Consider the following 19094-nt stretch of genomic DNA (forward strand, 5'->3'; position numbering starts at 1 on the left):
ATATTGAAGATGAAGTAACTTAATACGCAATTGTTTCATAGTGACTCATTTGAAAAATATTGTATGCCTTTTTTGTTCAGTTTTATAGTGAGTCTTATTAGTGATACGATTTTACAGGGGAGATTTATGGTTGCATGATCTTGTGTAATTTTTGAATAAAATATGGAAAGGGATGACACTGTAAATGTAGTTCAAAAGTTGAATAATTGAGACACGGATGTCACATAACTGTCTTCATTTCCCCCCCCCATACAAAAATGCTTTGTGCTTGTGAGGACCTACTTGGGAGAAAAAAATATTTCACAGTACATCATTGAAAAAAGGTCAAGAACCACTATGCTAAGAGTCAATTAATTGAGTATGGGCCAATAAGAGGGAACCACTTGGTGAAAATGTAAATTTTACTGGGGAGCGAGAAAAGGTCACGGCCACAGGGATCCTCCAAAAAGCATGTCGAAAACCAATACATGGTATCTGTTCATTGTACACCGTTTTCTACAAAATTAATTGTTTGGGGAAAAAGAAACGCAGAATAAAACAGAACTCTGTTTTTACTTTTTCTTTGTTACCTATTACATTCTGTGGCATATACCACAGAATAGGAATGCATTACTTGCAGTACTGCCATTAGCAGAAAACTATTTATGGCTTTAGATGGCAAATGTGTTATTAAAAGTTATTAATATTTATTTTATAATATATTATAAAATAATATTATATAATATTATATAATATATAATATTATATAATATTATTATATATAATATTATATATAATATTATTATAAAAGTTATTATTAGCTCACTGTTAAAATACTGATTAAAAAAAATACAATCCTGATGTGCTTGCCATTTTTCTTATTTTCAAAAATGCTCAAATATGAATAAAAAACGATACTATTAGGCTTTAATTATCAATAACTTAATGTGTAGCATTATTAGGGTTCAGGAAACATTGGACGAAAGAATGTCTAAATGCCACTTAGCTTAATATATTCGGGTATATTGCCTTGTTGTTATTGCAATTTCTTTTTCTTTTTTTTTTAAGCGTTTCCAACCTTCGTTTTATGAAAAAACCCACACATCTTATTTCTTCCCTTGAAGCACAAGGACTATTATTGTACTTTCCAGTAAGGACTTTAAGAGGTTAGGACTCCTGAGATGTCTGCTTCCTGTGATACTATCCACTCCTATCCTCCCTGCCTCGCCCTCGGCCCAGTCCCAGTGGCGGAGCAGGTATTGTGCTCTAATAAGTCCGATAAATCTTTCATGACAAATAGAAGCATCCGGGGAGTCGGACCGAGCAGATTTACGGGCTGCACCTGTAGATTAACGCGATGGGGGATGCTGCCAAAGTCATATCTATCATGTCTATCCATAAAGTTAATGTGCTTTATTCACAAGGAATATGATCAACGGGCTTTTTTTCTGTAGATGTAGACTGTAGGGTTTCTATCGTAGGAGGAATTTCCCCGATATATTAATACCAACAACAGTCCATTTTATATCAAAATGTCTCGTTTGAAACTTCACTCTTTTACATTGACGGTGTATCCTCCTTACTATGTCGTTTTTCAAATGGTGTCATCCCAGGTGAAAACCTGAAACAAGTGGAACAATCATCAAAGAAGATATACCTAAGATAGAAAATAATCTTCAGCAAAGTCAGATAGGTTTCTTTGAATACTTTTGAAAGAGGCTTGTGAAAGGACAGCAGCAAGCAAAAATCCTACTTCAACTGCAGCAAACGTTTTTTCAGTGTCTGATAACTGCAGCCATGAGAATCCAGAAACAAGTGTTGAACATAGTATCTGAGGTCTATTAGTATCATGGACTGATTGGGGCTTGCCTATAATTTTCTTCTGTTATGATATTCATTGCTTCTCTTTTTAACAGTACAGACGAGAGCAAGAATTTGGAAGGCAAGCTTTGTGCAAACAAAACAAATAGATTTCTTTTTCCAGGTACGCAGGGAGTTTGGTTGCATGTCCAAGCCAATACATATGGTCAGAGAATACATGATCAAAACCATGTGGCGGTGTGGTCATCGCAGATAATTGCCTCCTCCGTTTCCTGCCGTCAGGTGCCATCAACACGTCACACAGCACGTTGGTTCAAGAGTTCATCCCGACAAAGAGGCCAAAAATGCAACCTGTTCACTGTCAACACGGAGAACTGAGGACCACGCCTAGTGCCGCGGTAGAACCGACCAGGGCAAGCGAGGAGACAGCACCCGGTGGGAAGGCTCCTCACACATCCACTACAAAAAGGTGCATTTATTTGATTGTGAGGTTATCCAATTCTTGGAGTAAACCATCTGCTGCATACCCTTTTAATCTAAATGTAATTTATGAGGTGCCGAGGGACGTGAGTGAAAAGTTTGTTTTTGCATTCATCTGCTGGGAGTGGACGCTTATTCTGTCCATAATTCGGAGGAGTAGTCGAACCGGGTGAGATTTTTGTGGCTATCCTGACATGACATCCTGTAAAAATGTTTGAACTCTCCTGGGTGGGAAGCAGACCACATTTTTTTCCTTGAGTGGATAATAACGTTCATCCTATTTTGTTAAAATAAACCTCATGTCCAAAGGCTCTCACTTAATCCTTTTTCCACCCACAAAAGCTAAATTTGGTCTTAAGGAAAAAAAAAAAAATGTTTTTTCAATTAATGATTACTGTGACTAGTATAAAGAAATAACTTTTAAAATTATATATATATATATCACTTAATAGAATGGTATAATGTTTCACAACTTTCTTTAGCTAATGTCATGTTCTTTACACCAGTGGTTCTAAACCTTTCAACGATGGCTAGCCAATTTTTCAAAATAAACTGTACTGTAGGTAATGTATGATACAAACGGCCTTGGTATGTTATTTTCTTTTTTCTAAGCCCTTCCCAAAAGCATGTTCATCACAACACTGTATTTAATAAACGTATCCTCCCGGAGATTGAACAGCTTCCAATGTTAAAACAGTGTTGTTGTGTCTTACGTGACTGAAAGGAAGACTTGCTGAACACGCCACCATACTCAATTGTCAAGCCATTATGACCCTGACTAGTTAGAACTGGTTTTCGGCATCCAAGTTGCACTTGTTTTGACTCCTCACATCATTTACAGTACCTCTCAGGTACTGTAAGAGCTCGCAAGGGGTCGTTTTGGTCAAAAGGTCTGTGAGAACATTGTTGTGTCTCAACAAATGCTTCGAAATCATTCCCTGTCCAAATATCTAGACTTTGACAAAGAGAAGAAGCACATAAAAAGTGTCAAAAAAGGAGACAAATTGTAGCATTGTGGGATTATGGAGATTACGATAGGTACTCCACGATGCCCCGTGAATCAATGTAAGACTCGGGAGGGGCAGATTAATATGGATGACGCCGACTTTGGTATAAAACAGAAACATGGAACTGTCAGGGTTCAGATGGATTACAAACGTATACTGTATATTCTCGCCAAGGTTTAAACTACCCTGCAACATTTCTACCAACCTCGATGCACATATATTTTCTATTTCAGTCCACCTGCACTGCACCTGAGCTGTAATCTCTCCCAGTCTACTTGTCTTAAGTCCATCGCTTACTGCAACTCTTTGCAGCTCCCCCTCAGGTTATCCTTTTTCTTACCTCCTCTCCCCAGTCAAGCTCTAGTAATCAATCACAAAGGCTTTTCCCAGTCCTGAAAGACCCTCTGAAATGTGAGCATGGGGGACAAAGAGGAGGAGTTTTTCAAGATGGTTGAGTAAGAGTAGGAAGTTTCACCAAGTTTTGGGAATCACGCAAGAGGCTAATTAGTCCAAATCAATCCACCATTAAACAGAGGATCGGAAGGATATGCACACACAAACATGTGTGCATGAACGCAGAATGTGGTAGTAGTTCAGTGCGAGTGGGCTGTTTGTCTGTGAATACTTGGAGGCTGGCATCAATCGCAGGCGATACATGGGCCCTGCAATAAGCCTACAGACGGCAACATTCTTCAGAACACAGGCCGCCCACACACCCACGTCTGGTGTAGCCTCATTAACAAACACTGGTCCAAACTCCCCAAGACCTTTGGTTACATCACTTTTCCGCAGTATTGAATATACAGTATTTGCACAAAGTCCTTTAAAAGTCCTCCTTATATGCTTTGGCTTGTGTGGGGTATGTTTATTCCCCAGCTTATGTGGGTTTTCTCCAGGTTTTCTAGCTTCCTTCATTCCAAAAACATACATCTTAAAATCAATGAAGATTCTACATTTCCTTTAATGACACCAAATGCTTAGTTCGCAAACAGTGGAATTCTAGCATATAGTACCTACCATTGCAGATGCCTAAAAGGCAAACTGAATAAAAAATGCTCGAGGTTATAAGTCAGCATTGAGCTGCTCTTTTTTTCCCCAAAGTTGGAAGGGAAGAATAACCTTGCTGAGCATACCTCCAATGAATATCGAGCTAAAATAAAGAATACAAAAAGTCAGACCAAAGTCTTTTTGAAGCAAAAAGTCGTATAAGTTATCTAGTCGATGGAGCGTAATTTACCCAGGAGTTACACAAGGATCCCAGCTCATCCATCTCACAAGGTAATCAATAGCTTCAGGGCAGCCAGCTGATGATGAAAACAGCAAGGAAGGGATTGAAATGTTGAAGCCAGAGGAGGAATTTAAAATTTTATTTACCAGGTGGCCTGAAGCTAAAACAATGACAGCAAGCTGAGCTCCTGAAGGAGATGATTGAAAATGGAAATGTTTTACTTGTAAAATAAAGTGGGCCGTTCTATGCAGCATTTGGTCTGAACATCTATAAAAGACAGATACAGACTTGAAATACCTGCCGTTTAAATCTAACCAAAGTGTGGTTGAATGTTACCAAACAAACAAGGAAGAGGTTCCCAGGCACATGGATGTGTATGAAACAGCCTACACTTAAAATTACACATGCAAACAAAACACCTTAACAATATGCCCGCATAACCACGCAAGCAGAATAATCTCTGAAGAATACTCCTACATGCATCCCACATTGAAATTCTCGCAAGAGCATAAACACACCAGGCTGGTGTTGTAACAGATTACAAATAGATTTGCTGAGAAGACAACATGAAGCGGGTACTCCCGAGTTTGTCTCCTTTAATTCAAATTCCTATTACGTCGGCTTTCTCATTCACATTGTCATTAGCATATATTCGCTAGTACGTAAATATGTTTTCATCATACTAGAACAACAACAACAACTTCCTGCTTCAATGTCTAAAAACATGGGGAAAAATGGCAATAGATTAACGGCTGCGTTTGACGAACCGGTCAGACCCAACGCAAGAAGAGCTTTGCTAGCGGCACAGTTCTAATGTTTACAATACTGGCAGCATATTTCCAATGTTTACAATATGGGAAGGGAGCAAAGTAAGCAAAACTGCAAGCTTCTGATAGATGCCGGGACCAAGCAAAAGATTGGATAATTGTGAGTGAATTGACAAGTTTACAGCTGATGAACTGTTAATCGAGATAGCATTTAGCATTAGCCAATTTAATACACCCCCCCCACCCCCACCACCACCACCAGGCAATTGATTAACAATGTTCAAACTGTTTTTTTTTTTTTTTTTTTTGTCTGTTGTAGGAGCAACATCCACGTAGCTGTCCGTAAAATACTGTAGGCTATCCATCATGGCTAACGCAATGTTATTCGTGAAGGGTGTTGTTGCGTCTTGTTTGGTACAAATCAAGACTACCATTTTACAAGTTCAAAAATGGCTAAAAACACATCTTTGATTGTTATTCCACAGTTGACATCAAGGTGAAATGTGTGCTGCAGAGATCTACAGGGCTTATGAAATAGCAATGACCTGAATGAACAAAATTCAAAGCATAAACTTCTCAACTCTTGGAACCCAGATGTGACCAGACATTTGAAAACTGCAAGTAGTAAATTCCGCCAGAAGCATACTACAGGATATCACTCACCATGATGTCCCTTTGCCAGATGTTGAGCTGCAGTGTAATTGTTTACGGAGCAGAATGTGAGGCAGTTCCTTGTTTAAAAATACGGAATGTGCACCCCCCCAAAACACATGCCATTAGATTTGTGTCACCCACAGGCCTTACAGAAAACTGCAATGACCTGAACCTTGGGTGTCAAGTCATTTGTCTCAGTGTGAACACTTCAATCATTAGCTTTGATTTTCTGTCGCAGGCGATTAACTCATACAGAGTGAATCCGATAAGAACACTTCTGAAACCATAGAGTGGAGAGAGATGCTGCGGGAATCAATGTCTGGTCCATGCCGGTGAAGCGTTCACTGGGTCTTATCTTATTCAACGGGACTCTCATCTCTGTCTTGCCAAACACTGTGTGGGCGGCGCAGCCTTTTAGCCCCCAGGTCCAGCCATAAGCAACCGCATGGGGCCCGGTGATCAAAGACAAAGCTCGCTAACTGACTTGGACCATGTTGAGCTGCTGGCTTGGCTCCAGCAAAGACTCCTATAATGTTGTTGTTAGGGCGTTCAAACAATTCTCTGAGAGCCTACTTGGCCATATTGTTGCTGCACGAGCAAGCGAGACTGTTTGTTTCTGCACCTTATTTGGAAAAGAAGAGAATGGATTGAGTAAAAATCCAGCACAGCAATAGTGTCTGAGTGACTGAAATTCAAGGTCACCATAAGGCCAAATAACAATAAGCTCAGCGAGGAGACCCAGACATATTTTCAAAGAGCCACACAGGACAAGAAGCTTTGCTCTCCAAGTGGGAGCAAGCCAGAGCTTTTTATTATTCTGCCGTCTCCAACATTGGAGCAATAGCCAGAGGGCCAATAAAGAGCTGAAAAACGTCACACTGACTGCTGGTTTTAATTGAAAGAACCAATGAAAATCTTTGTTATCTGTATGAACGTTCAATGTTAAATCTGCTTCAAAATATTATACACAAGTAAATTTGATGTCCACGCTTAGTCATTGAAAGACAAGGTACCACTGTAAGTTAATTTATTCAAAGTCAGAGATTTTATTTGAACATTAATTCCCATCGAAAAGTGAATGTGAGAAAAAAAATACTCTATGTGCAATAAGGTGAACTTGAATTGTTCATTTTCACTTCAAAGAGTATAATTTCTTTTTATTGACTTCAATGAGGTTAATTTCCGGGTTCCTTTAATGTATTTTGCATTGATTTTATTCAAATGGGTACCTTCTCATTTTTGAGAAAGAATTTATGCAACACATAAATGACGTCTTGATTTGAACAGAATCACTCGGTTAAGGTTCTAACATGTTAGATAAAAAAAAAAAAAAAAATTGTGTATCATTATTGCTAAAATCGTACTGGATCAATATTGATATCGGAAAGAACTCGGAAGTGAAAATGTTGTATCGCGATACCTCTTTTGAATAAATAGCTTGCACCCAGGAAAGCAAATGCGTATGTTGTCATTTGGATATGGTGGCTAGATTTCCTAGTATTTGTGGGGCTAAATGCGTCTGGCAACTATAATTTGCGATGTGAAATACTTGTATAAAATTGAGAGCCATAAAACATGTTTTTTATCTCTCCTGAAAAAGAGATGTGACATACACGCTTGTCATTGTGCACAGATGATAAACTCCATTTTACAATGTGAACCTGAAGTTATCCCTTTAAAGTGCTACTGGATTTTATGGACAGCGTTGATAGTGGTACAGTAGTTGTTTCTACCACTCTCTTGCATGTAGCCAACTCCACTTGCTGCGTGAAATACCACACATTGCATAACTCGGCCACTGTATGACCCTGGGGCCTCAACTTTATGCTACTGGTAGTCTCAGAGAGGCTCCTCCCCGACTCTTATTTACAATGCATGCACGGGGCATGCATTGACCTAGTGTTCACTGAGCATAAACCGGCTATGGGTAAATTATTGCTCTTTGTGTGGTTTTCTAGCAAATGCACTTACTGACCTTAGAAAATGCCACACATTCATGGACGATATCGCGCGGCTCTTTTGACCGTGCAAGAGTCACGGCATGATAATATTGGCAATTGGCCACACAAACTGCACTCTAGAGTAACTGTACCAGAGTTCATTTAAACTTATTTAAAACAAAAGGTAGTCAAAAAGACCATTTTTGATGATTTTTGATGTTTATAAGCTTCAATTTCAGTGAACGAATTTGTTGCACATTATAATTATCAAACTAATGTATGGAAAAATTAAATATTAAACGGTTCCGGCTGAAAATTTCTTTGTAAGATGAGTATGCCTTTGAATCTTGTTTGCAAATGTTTTTAAATGTTGCACTTTTAATTTAATTGCATGAAAGGTGGTAAATACATCAAGCTGCCTTGCTAGAAAATACATCTTCATCCAGGTAAGGAAATACTATTTAAGTAGTTTTAACTATCACTCAGCCCGCTACTTGTATGCTCACCACAGTTCACATAATGATCAATAACCAAATGGATGACGCTAGAGATCATTTTCACCAAAGCAAACCCACAGCACGAACACTGCCACAAGGATTTCAAAGTTCAATGATCCTTTAAAACGCAAATAACCAGGCCCTCGTTGTTCCACCCATAAATGCTATGCATGACTGATTCAATTAACAGGCTGTGAAACAAAAACGAAGCCTCAATTTGGAGCGAACCAATGATTCAATTTCAGCGTTAATCCAATCAGCATTGACCTACAGCTCAGCGTTTAATTGATTTAGTGTGTCGTTTTATTGGCAAAGGAAAACGAGCTCATGATTGCGGACATCGGTGTGGGAATTAAGGCGAACATTGAAAGGGTCTGACCTGAGAGGCAGATAAACGTCAGGTAGTCTCCCTGGCCGCCAGTTGCCAGGAAAGGAATCTTCTTCTTAGTCTTCCGCTTCACCTGCACTGCTGCCAACATCTTCTCGTCGTGGGGTACGAAGACCTCCTTGTTGATGGCGGCTTTGGCACTCATCTTGGAAGCTCGCAGGTCAAGGGGCAGGCAAAGAGCTCCGGCTGGGCGACGGCGAGCTCTCTCGAGCTATGTTCATGGATGGGGAGCGTTGGGAAGGGGAAAGGACATAAGATGAAGCCCAACACATAAAAATGACTAACAGTATTGCCTCGATGGGTAATCTTAATTAAAAATCAACTTTTGATCACATGGAATGTGATCGATCAAACGCATGTTTGAAGTAGGGGTGGGACAAAATTAATAGTTATGTATCGTTATTTCTCACGACTGTATGGGACTGACACAATTAATATTGCTGCTGTCCATTTAAATTCTATAAAAAGACCATTGGAAACATGCTGACCGAAAAATTATGCATTTACAAAGGGTTTTACATGGAAGAGATTCTTTAATTTGTCAACTACATTTATTTATACAAGTTTTCTTTTTTCTCCGACCAAACTATGGTCGTAACTCTGCTCGTATATCAAATCACCCTACTAAAATGAACTTAAATTGCAATAATTTATTCCAGCCCCCAAAAACCATCTTGTAAAGTTTTATTAGGTAATGAAATAACTCACTATTATATAAATAAAATATTATAAGCCATAATATTGTAATTATAGTATTATGATATAATACTTAAAAACAAACTAAAGTTTTTTTACCATCTTTTAAAAATATGCTAATCTAGTTTAGTTAGTAGACTTCAGCACATGGAGCCTGCATATTCTAGACTTTTCTGAAAGGAACATTAAGTTCTGTAAAAAAGCATAAAAATACATGGAAAATATTTGGTAAGAGACGTATAACTGTATTTGGAAGTATAACTGTTACAGTTCTCAGTTTCTGGCTTAGAAGACGTCCTGGCTAGCAAATTTTTTTCGACAGTCCATCACTCTTTTTCAGTTCACCCAAATAAGCAAGTGATCATTTGTTTAGTGTTGAACAAAGATAATCAATTCTAAACATGGAGCACAACATCAGAAGATAATCTAGCTAGCCCTAACTCGCAAGTAAATCGATGCCTCAGCAAAGATGTGTGCTAATTAGCTCCAAATGCTCTCATGAGGTCTGTGGATGTGATCAGCCACACACTTGAGACACACACAAACACTCCAAACCGCTTGAGCCACCCTTACAGCCGAGCAATCAATTTGTCATTTGTAACCAGAGGATGAACTACTGTGTGGCGAAGAGAAGCCAGTCCAAAAAAAAAAAAGTTACACATTGCTTTCAGTACACTAATACACAACAGGCTTAAAAATTACAAAGTTGCTTTGTTCCATCTCCGCAAGCTTTCAAAAGTAATAATGTGGTGGGCCGAGGGGAGCGGAGAAGCAAGAAGCAGGCTACAGTCGAGCAGTAAATAATACACAAACAAACTAGTCTCGACGGGGGCTGGAAGGGGGCTATTGTTGGCCGGAGGTCATTGTTATGTCGGGATGACGTCAAGCTCCAGGGAACAGAGTGGAACATAAAAAGCTCTGGCATTGGACTAAAGAGCGTTTCTGGGAGGAAAAACTCAAACTGAAACTTGTGCTTGGAAATGAACAATGCAGAAAGCAATGAGGTGAGCCTGCTTAGCATAGCGCGCAGAAAAAAGTGACAGAGGTCTGTAACAGCAACAACTGTATGTGCTCAAAATTGAAAAAACGTTTGAGACTGCAAATTTCTTTTGCATTGTCGAGGAGTAGACAACGGTGTAAATAGATTCTTAGTATTAGTCGAACAGCCTACACACCGGAAGTCTATCTTTATTCATCGTCATTTGCATATGCAAAGAAACACCAACTACAGTACAATACACGATTAGTTATTCTTCTCTGACTCCGTCCCTCATAATCAAACAGTCAGTATGAAAGTTGTTCAGACAAGCGCAAAACTGAACAAAGGCCAAACATCCCTGCTTTTTTATGAATTCATGAATTTACTTATGGATAATTTCATGCAGGTTCTGATAGGAAACATGTTAAGAAAGGGACAGGAAGCATAACTGGCTCTTCTCCTTCCATAATAAAACTGAAAAAAAGAGGTTGAGTCTCAGGCTTGCCAAAACTGTGGCTGGCGAGATCCTTTAGGCGACATTGCATTATGAGGTGAAAACACAGAATATGAACATGAATCATTGATACAGTGCAAAATTTTCCGCAATAGTTTAACACTCATTCTCGGGTTCTTCAGAAAAAGTGGCCAATGGTGTTTTTAATTCATAAAGGATTCAGACTGTCCGAAGTATTCTGTTGCAGTGGTCTGTACTGTTCATTTTCTAGAAAAACAAACTATTGATAGAGCAAATAACTAAATTTAGATGGCATATGAACAAAAGTATGTACCGTGTCATGACTTTTGGTACATGTATACAGATGTAGTATTTTATAGATTATTTAATTTTATCTTTGGCTTTTTCAGCTACAAAGGTTCAGAAAATATAAGCAGACTCAAGAAGTCAAGAGAACATTACACATCAAAGGTTAAGTGAAGTAAAGAAGTTGACAAAATGACAAAAAAAGTCAGTGAATCAAAAGTCTTTTTGACAGTTTCCCTATAAAAAGTGTTGAAGAGAAGAATGGAAAAAAAAGGAAAAATATTGAACGGAAGTCTCATGAGGTGCAGTCAAAATGTGTGAGACTTCTGAAAGTTATGAGCATTTTATTGCCCTTTCATAAAATTCTTCTTACACTTGAATAAGCATTTGGAAAATATAAATGCGTAAGGTGATGCAAATCAATTCAAGTAATTAAGAGTGTCAAATATTGGCTTTACTTCTAACACAAGTTTAATTAATTTCTCCCTTGTCAGACCACAAACATGTCTGGATTTAAAATATGCATATAATATGGAAAAAAAAGCACCAATAGCAACCTTGCTTAAGTGAGCGTAAGATACATTATTTGAAACAAGCCACTCAAGTTTAGCCTTCTACATAAATACAAAGCACGACAGCTAACAATAGCAGCGAAAACTTATAGTGAGCCACAGCAAAGCTCTTTACCAAACTAAACTGGAGAACACCTTGCATTTGAGCAAGTCTGCGATGGACAAGAAGGACGATGTTTAATATAATATTTTCTAATTATTTAGCAACTGGCAAAAAACAGAACAATTCCTTCTGATGGTCAAAACAAAGGGTTGCACCCAGCACTCGGGATTCGGCAGAAGTTAAACGGTTACCGCTGCATCACTTAAAAAAATAAATGACTGAAGACACATTTTTGTTGTCTAGCAATCTTTTGATCTGCCCCATTAATACAGTACATCGGTTTTTCTCAGAAATTTTTAGGTGAGATTAAAAAGTGATGCATTACACAACCGCCTTCCCCCAGATGAGCAGGAAGGTTGCTTGCTTCTACCCGCAAGCTGTCACCAGGCAAAGGCGAGCGCATCCCACCCCCTCAGGTGGCCCATTGAAGCATGCGAAAGTGAGGATGTAAGGAAGAAAAAAAAAAAAAGACCAAGAAGAGTCAGACAGGAGCCTCCAGGCAGTGACATGAAGCCTGCGACAATGCCTAGCTTATGCCTTGACTCGCAGCTGTCTTATATAATGCTCGTTGCCGCCGCGGCAGCCAAACAACGTACATAAATTTCACGGCCGATTATCATCCAGTAAGAAAAAGCACGTCGTTAGCTCCCGAGCGTACAGAGCTGGGCCAAAAGGCGCTGGTTATGCTCGCTCCTTGGCTTTGTGACACAGTGGACTTTCTTTTCCCAGGAAAAAAAAAAAAAGCAACAGCTGGCACTCGAAAGGGCCGCAAAAGACACAGATGCATCATGTCGCATAAAAGTCTTTAGCTTCCATTAGAAATCAGTTTGAACATAAAAAGTGGTATTGAACATATAAAGTATGGTTTTTGCCCATCAGTGGGTTAATTACAGAAAACAATTTTCAAGTGGTTTAGTTTCAACGGCAAAGTGATCCAAACCAAATGGCAAACTAATCAGGATTGACCCAACACAGATGGATAATGGCGATGTTACTACAAATGAGTAATAAGACTGTATATGTATAAACTAACCTTTTCCCCCTGTTTACATTCGTGTAACCAATAAGAAGAAAGCAATCAGTCTTGGATTGCTTTACTGTAACAAAAACAAACGACCAACTTCCCATTGGTGTATCTTGGCCTTTGAAGGCAGACGCATCCAACACAAACACTGCAGGATGGTATTAACATTACAAGGAAATTTGAGTTATGGGTTTGGTCACGGAATGAATTAATCCCGAAGGTCTTGGCTCCACTATTGTATACCAGTTAAAAATTCTAAAATTGGAAACAGCATCATTTCCAGCAATTAAAATGCCAGTTGCAGTTCCAACGTATGACACCCCCTCATTTGTAGTGAAGTAAATAGTCATAAAAATGTGTCCCCTGTCCCCAATTTGATGGACTGTCGGTCTGACATGTCAGCCAGCCGCCACGCAGGATGGACGCCCCGTGGCGATCCCAAACAAAACACAACACAGTCGTAAGCTACGACAACAAATTGCATGGATGTGAGGACATGTTTTCCAGCTCTGGTCGTAAAAAGACGATTTTCCTAATGACTCACAGGCTTGGATTTTCCATCCCAAGCATCCGTTGAGGGTGATGTCCAACCACCGATGCTACTTTGGGGCAGCTGTACATCCAGCACAGCCACGTGCGCACTTTGGGGGGATATACAGTGCATCCCATAATTTCAGGGTGAGATTTATGTCTCTGTGAAGGCCAGACAGTTTCCGTTTTACAGCAGTGCACAGTTCAGTTTGTACGAGGGAAATACAATAACTTTAAACTCTGAAAGTCCTGTCATTATGAGGAATAAGTCTCCCTCTCTTGCTCCGGGGGTGGTATGAATGCCTGACAATACTTTTTAGCAGTGTTACAATGCATCATTCCAAAGTTACACTTGGGGCTTTGAGGCGGTGCTGTAAAAACATTATTTTTTTCCTGGCATAGAAAGCAACACATTTATATTTTATTGCCGCGAAGTGGGGGGAAAAACAAGCACAAAGGTAGGACTGCTTATCCAGGCCAGGCAAGAATTCAATCCGCTGCAAAATAACATTTGATTTGTTTTCCAGCCATCTGTAATGTTAGCTTTTGTCCAAGTAAAAAGACATTGTGGGTTTTATTGGTTTTACGAGGGTTGCTTCATACCTTGTGACTTCTTCTCCTGTTTGTTTAGTTCATTTAAGGCCACGGGGCATCTTGAGCTGTGGAAAACTGAATAGAGGCTTTTTTGATGAGGGACCTTGTGCCAAAACCGCACTGTTGACTGTGCACGTGACGTCCCTGGCAACTCGGAAAACAGTAGTCTAAAGTATGTGTTGCAACTTCAAGTGTAGCGCAAACTGCCATGGCTTGCAAATCAACGATGTATGCAAATAAAATGACTTCCCTTTTAATTGTTTAGATCAAAGAAATCTTTGTAGAATTCTCATTTCAAATCAAGACAATAAATTTACCACATTAAGCATACTTGGTACTTTTAATAACCAAGACAACTGAGGATGAAGCAAGAGGATAGCTAAAAGTAAAATAAGAATATGTGCATCTTTTAGGGGTCTTATATTTCCATTACTTTTCCTGGTGAGAGACGTGGGCGCCAGCAAATAAACGCTCAAGTTAGCGATATGCTACTCCACTGGTCATTTCAAACCCAAAACATTGACTGAAATTTAGATACTGTGTAGGTTGATTGATTATCTTTATAGATTTTTTTTTTTTTAGCGCCAATGAATAGAGATCCATCTCTTAAGTGACTGCAAATTGTGAATGAGACTAAGTACCTGCCAAGCATTGGCAAACTATAAAACAGAAATTTAGCACAACGATTTCCAGCGCCGAGACCCCATGGTAATACATTTGGCAAGTACTCAATGACCACGGGCCAAGAGATATTTAATACAACAATAAATCTTTTATTCATTGAAACAATGGCGCAGTCCAGTAGAAATGGTTCTTTGTGACAGCTGGTTTATCCACCACTGGCAACTACGGCCCACAATGTCATTCATTTACATCAGATTTTGTTTCTCTTTACACTAGTGCGAAATGAAATAATTCAAATAGTTTTTTTGGTCCGAAGCATAAGCAAAGATGGTACACAACCAAGCCGACAGCAGAAATGATGTTGGAAGTAATTGGACAGAGAAATACAAAGCAAGATATAAGCTTATCTTTTATAGCGTAGCAAAGCAAATTAAGCCCTGCCCCTAAACTCTTTCCAGGGAAGAGGCAATAATTTAACCTAAGTGGGTTACTTGGGCCTCACAGCAGAGAACACAGGTCAGATAAGACGAAGCCTGGAGGCTAATAAGAGCCAAAAAGAGATGTCTAGGTTTAACCTTTCGCAGAGACTCTACACCCATGCATTGAACTCTAACGTTGTTTACTGAGAAATTAAGGGGAAAATGTGGAATACTGAAGTTATGCAAAGTCACAAAAAAAGGAAATTTAAACTAAAAAAATATACTAGCAACAACATACAACTTGTAGAAATTGTGTAAAAAAAAAAAATATGGAAATTCTACTCTGTACTGGAAAATTGAAAATGGCTTTGCTTTTACATTGTGTACTGTAATTGCACATCTATGGCACTAGTTGGTGCAATGGGGCTCTCAATATCAAAGTCTGTGAGGGAGTTCAAAACATTTTTAATTGTTATCGCTAACACAATCAAGGTAATGATTAATAATATTTAGACCAAAAAAAAAAAAAAAAAATCACTGTTTTATGCCTTTTTCATATATTTAAGTTATTGTTGATGTTCTAGAATCTAGATCAATTTACATTTATTATTATTTTTTCCAAACTTGGCAAAAGCTGATGTGTGGATCCTGATTTGGCATCAATTCAAATCCAGTCATCTGTATTAATCAGGATAGATCCAGATTTTTTTGAGTAAAAATAAGTATTTTATGACATCATATGTTTGGAATTTGCTGTGGGTGAACACACAGAGATGCTGTGATGTCAAGTCAAATGTAACCGTAATTGGAACCACTTTTGATAGCAATGTCAATTGAAAATCAATCGACTCAATCAACTCTTTAAATTTGATGCAAAAACTTCACCCCGATTACATTATAGACAATATGTAATTCATTGTGATTGATCAATGAATTGTGATTCATTCCTACAGTGTTAAATTGGTTAGATTAAAAAAACAAGACATGGCCCTTATGGCTTTCTATTTTTCTGTATACTGCCCTCAGACAAAAAAGTTTGGACACCCCTTTCTTAACAGTTCCAAAATTCTTAGGGATTCTCATATCAGTGCTTGATTCATACATTGTCATCAGTGAATGAGTCATATATTTTTAAATCCATTCCATAATTCCATAAATTAAATCATTTTACAGGAACATTAGCTTTTTATTAGTTTTTATCTTTGATTTTTTAATCAATTCCAAATTTCCATAAATTAACAGATTTTACAAGTACATTAGCTTTTTATCAGTTATGTTTGATTTTTTTTTTTTTTTTTTTTTTTTTAAATCACGTGCCCTTCAAATGATTACCCCTTTTTGATTTCAACAAACCTCAGAGTGCTGTGGCAAAGTTGGTTGTTATATGCTTTAAATAGTGTTTGTGCTTTTTGGAATTTATATATATATATATATATATATATATATATATATATATATATATATATATATATACAGTGGTACCTCGGTACTCGACCGCCTCTATACTCGACCAAATCGGTGCTCGACCAAAAAATTCAAGTAGATAATGCATCGGACCTCGAACAGATTTTCGGTTCTCGACTAGCCGAGCCGACCCGAACGCGCTCCTCGGCCCTTCTCGGCCAGCGGGTAAGCGCCAGTTCAACTCAGACCGCCAGCGGAGTAAGACGTTTGTTCGAGTATTTCTTCCCGGATTTAAACTTTTTCGTGTTGCTCTAGCCCTTAATAATGGGTCCAAAGAAAGACAGTGATAAGGGGAAGGCAAAGAGGAAAACAATGAGGACCACTATTGAACCGAAGAAGGAAATTATAGCAAAATATGAACGCGGTGTACGAGTGTACCTCGCGTCGCAGTTAGCTAGCGTCATCATGGAAGGAGTAACTCCCTCCCGTCCTCTCCACATCCATTCCTGTATGCCATCAACCACTCTCCAAAACGTAAGTAAATTATACAAAATGGTTTATAATGCTTTATTTATCTTTATCTTTATCGTTATCATGTACTGCTTGTGCACATTTACTTGTGCACACATACTTTCCATTATTTCTTATGGGAAAATTGCTTTCGGTGTTCGAACAAATCGGTGCTCGACCACCACCTCAGAACGGATTATGGTCGAGTACCGAGGTACCACTGTGTATATATATATATATATATATATATATATATATATATATGAGTTGCGTAGATGGCCACCCCCGAGAAAAAAATTCTAGCTACGCCTCTGTGTGATGAGTTCTCCTCCCACTCAGAATCTTACGCTACTTTAACTGACAATTGAAGCGGAGAACTTCCAAAACTATCCACATTATAAGGTAAACGATTAAAAAAAACTGCGTTAAAATCGTAGTTTGAACTGCCAAGCTATGAAGTTACGACAAAACAAGTTAATTAGCGACCTGCCAGCACACCTGTTCCGATCTAGACAACAAATTGAAATCGCTTTAAACGCGTAAAATACTTAAAGCACAAGTATTTTTTTCAAACAAACAAGTAATTCTTCCTTTATCTTTAACACACAACATGTAAACATTGATGGACTTTGTTTTGACTCACCGTCGTGTGCTTTCAAACGTTCCACGTGCCGTCCTCGTCGTCCCCAAAAGCTAACTCGTCGTGCCAAACATTTTTTTTTTCTTTAGGCTCCCGTTGACTGTCCGGAACGAAAACGACTTTTTTCCAAGCCCGAGTGACGGCTTGACTTGCTGACTGACTGCCGCTGAGTGAGTGAGCGTCCGCCTGCTTGCTTGGATGAGGAGCCAGCAGCAGGTTCACACACACACACACACACTTTTACACACACGTCATGTGTTTTGAGGGGGGAGTTGCTGTATTCGCTTCATCATTGGTGGAAAGTAACAAAGTGGACAGAAATCGCGCCTGTTTTTAACTCAAATGCAAGGGTGTCAAACTCATTTTAGCTCAGGCGCCACATGGACGAAAATCTATTTTCAAATGGGCCGGAATAGTAAAACTATGGCACATAAATTAAAACAGTGGTTATCAAAGGGGGGGTACTTTAAGGAACTTCAGGGGGTACTCGAGAGTTTAAATAAAACAAACATGCAAAAATCATTTAAAAATAATTATTGAATTATAGTAGTATTGAAATATAGCTTCATAAAACAAATGTTATGTTTAGTAGGTTATTCCATTTCATTATTGTAAAAAGCCAGCATGCCCCCCATACTAGAATGGTTCTACCCAACTTCCGGTTACCTGTCAAATTAATGATGTATTTTTGTGAACACGTCTCTACTATGATCCCAAAAGAGGACACTTTAAGTTGAATATTTTTCTGTGGACAAATACAGGTCGACACTTTATGCTGATTTTTTTTTTTTTTGTGGACAAATATTTATTAATAATTAAGTTAATGATTTATTTTTGTGAACACATCGCTATAATCCCAAAAGTTGAATTTTTCTGTGGACAAATATTTATTCATAATTACTGTATTTCTTTTTGAGAACAAATCTGATACTTTATGTTGATTATTTTTTGTGGATAATATTTATTGATAATTGTTATTTCTTTTTGATGACAGATTTATGATATGATCCAAAAGATGACACAATGTTTGTTTTTTGTGGACCAATACAAATTAAGTTTGAAAGGGTCTACATTTTAATAAAATGGGATGATGGGATGTTTTATGTCTTGTTTTAAGCCCTTGAGGGCCAGCTTGAACCTTGTATGTTTTCAATGTTTCTCTCTCAGACACACCTCATTCAAATGATTAGGATAATTATGTATCTCCTGCAGAGCTTGCTGATGAGCTTATCATTTAAATCAAGTGTGTTGGAGAGAGAAACATTGAAAACATGCACGATACCGACTGGCCCTCAAGGAGTGGGGATTGATAACCGTGTTTTATATGTTTCCATCCTTCAACACACTTGCTTCAAATAATCAGGATCATCATCATGGAAGAGCTTGCTTATGAGATGATTATTTGAATCAGGTGTGTTGAAGGAACAAACATCTAAAAAGTGCAGTATAGTGGTCCTCGAAAACCAGAATTGCCCAC

The 19094-nt window shown here is 38.5% G+C and overlaps 1 protein-coding gene across 1 annotated transcript in view; it reads right to left on the minus strand.

The window, feature by feature from the left end:
* The window catches only part of stxbp6 (syntaxin binding protein 6 (amisyn)), a 41870-nt gene extending 24029 nt beyond the window's left edge, over window positions 1–17841 (minus strand). The window contains exons 1-2 of the mRNA XM_088432726.1: window positions 17621–17841; window positions 8753–8972 (exon numbers count right to left, since the gene is read on the minus strand). Of these exons, the coding sequence (XP_088288852.1) occupies window positions 8753–8906 (154 nt within the window). The 5' untranslated portion in view covers window positions 8907–8972; window positions 17621–17841. The remainder of the gene's footprint in view (window positions 1–8752; window positions 8973–17620) is intronic.
* Between the last annotated feature and the right edge of the window lie 1253 nt (window positions 17842–19094).

This window comes from Hippichthys cyanospilos, chromosome 14, assembly GCF_059441005.1.
Source record: "Hippichthys cyanospilos isolate Australia breed blue-spotted pipefish chromosome 14, RoL_Hcya_1.0, whole genome shotgun sequence".
Classification (NCBI taxonomy): domain Eukaryota; kingdom Metazoa; phylum Chordata; class Actinopteri; order Syngnathiformes; family Syngnathidae; genus Hippichthys; species Hippichthys cyanospilos.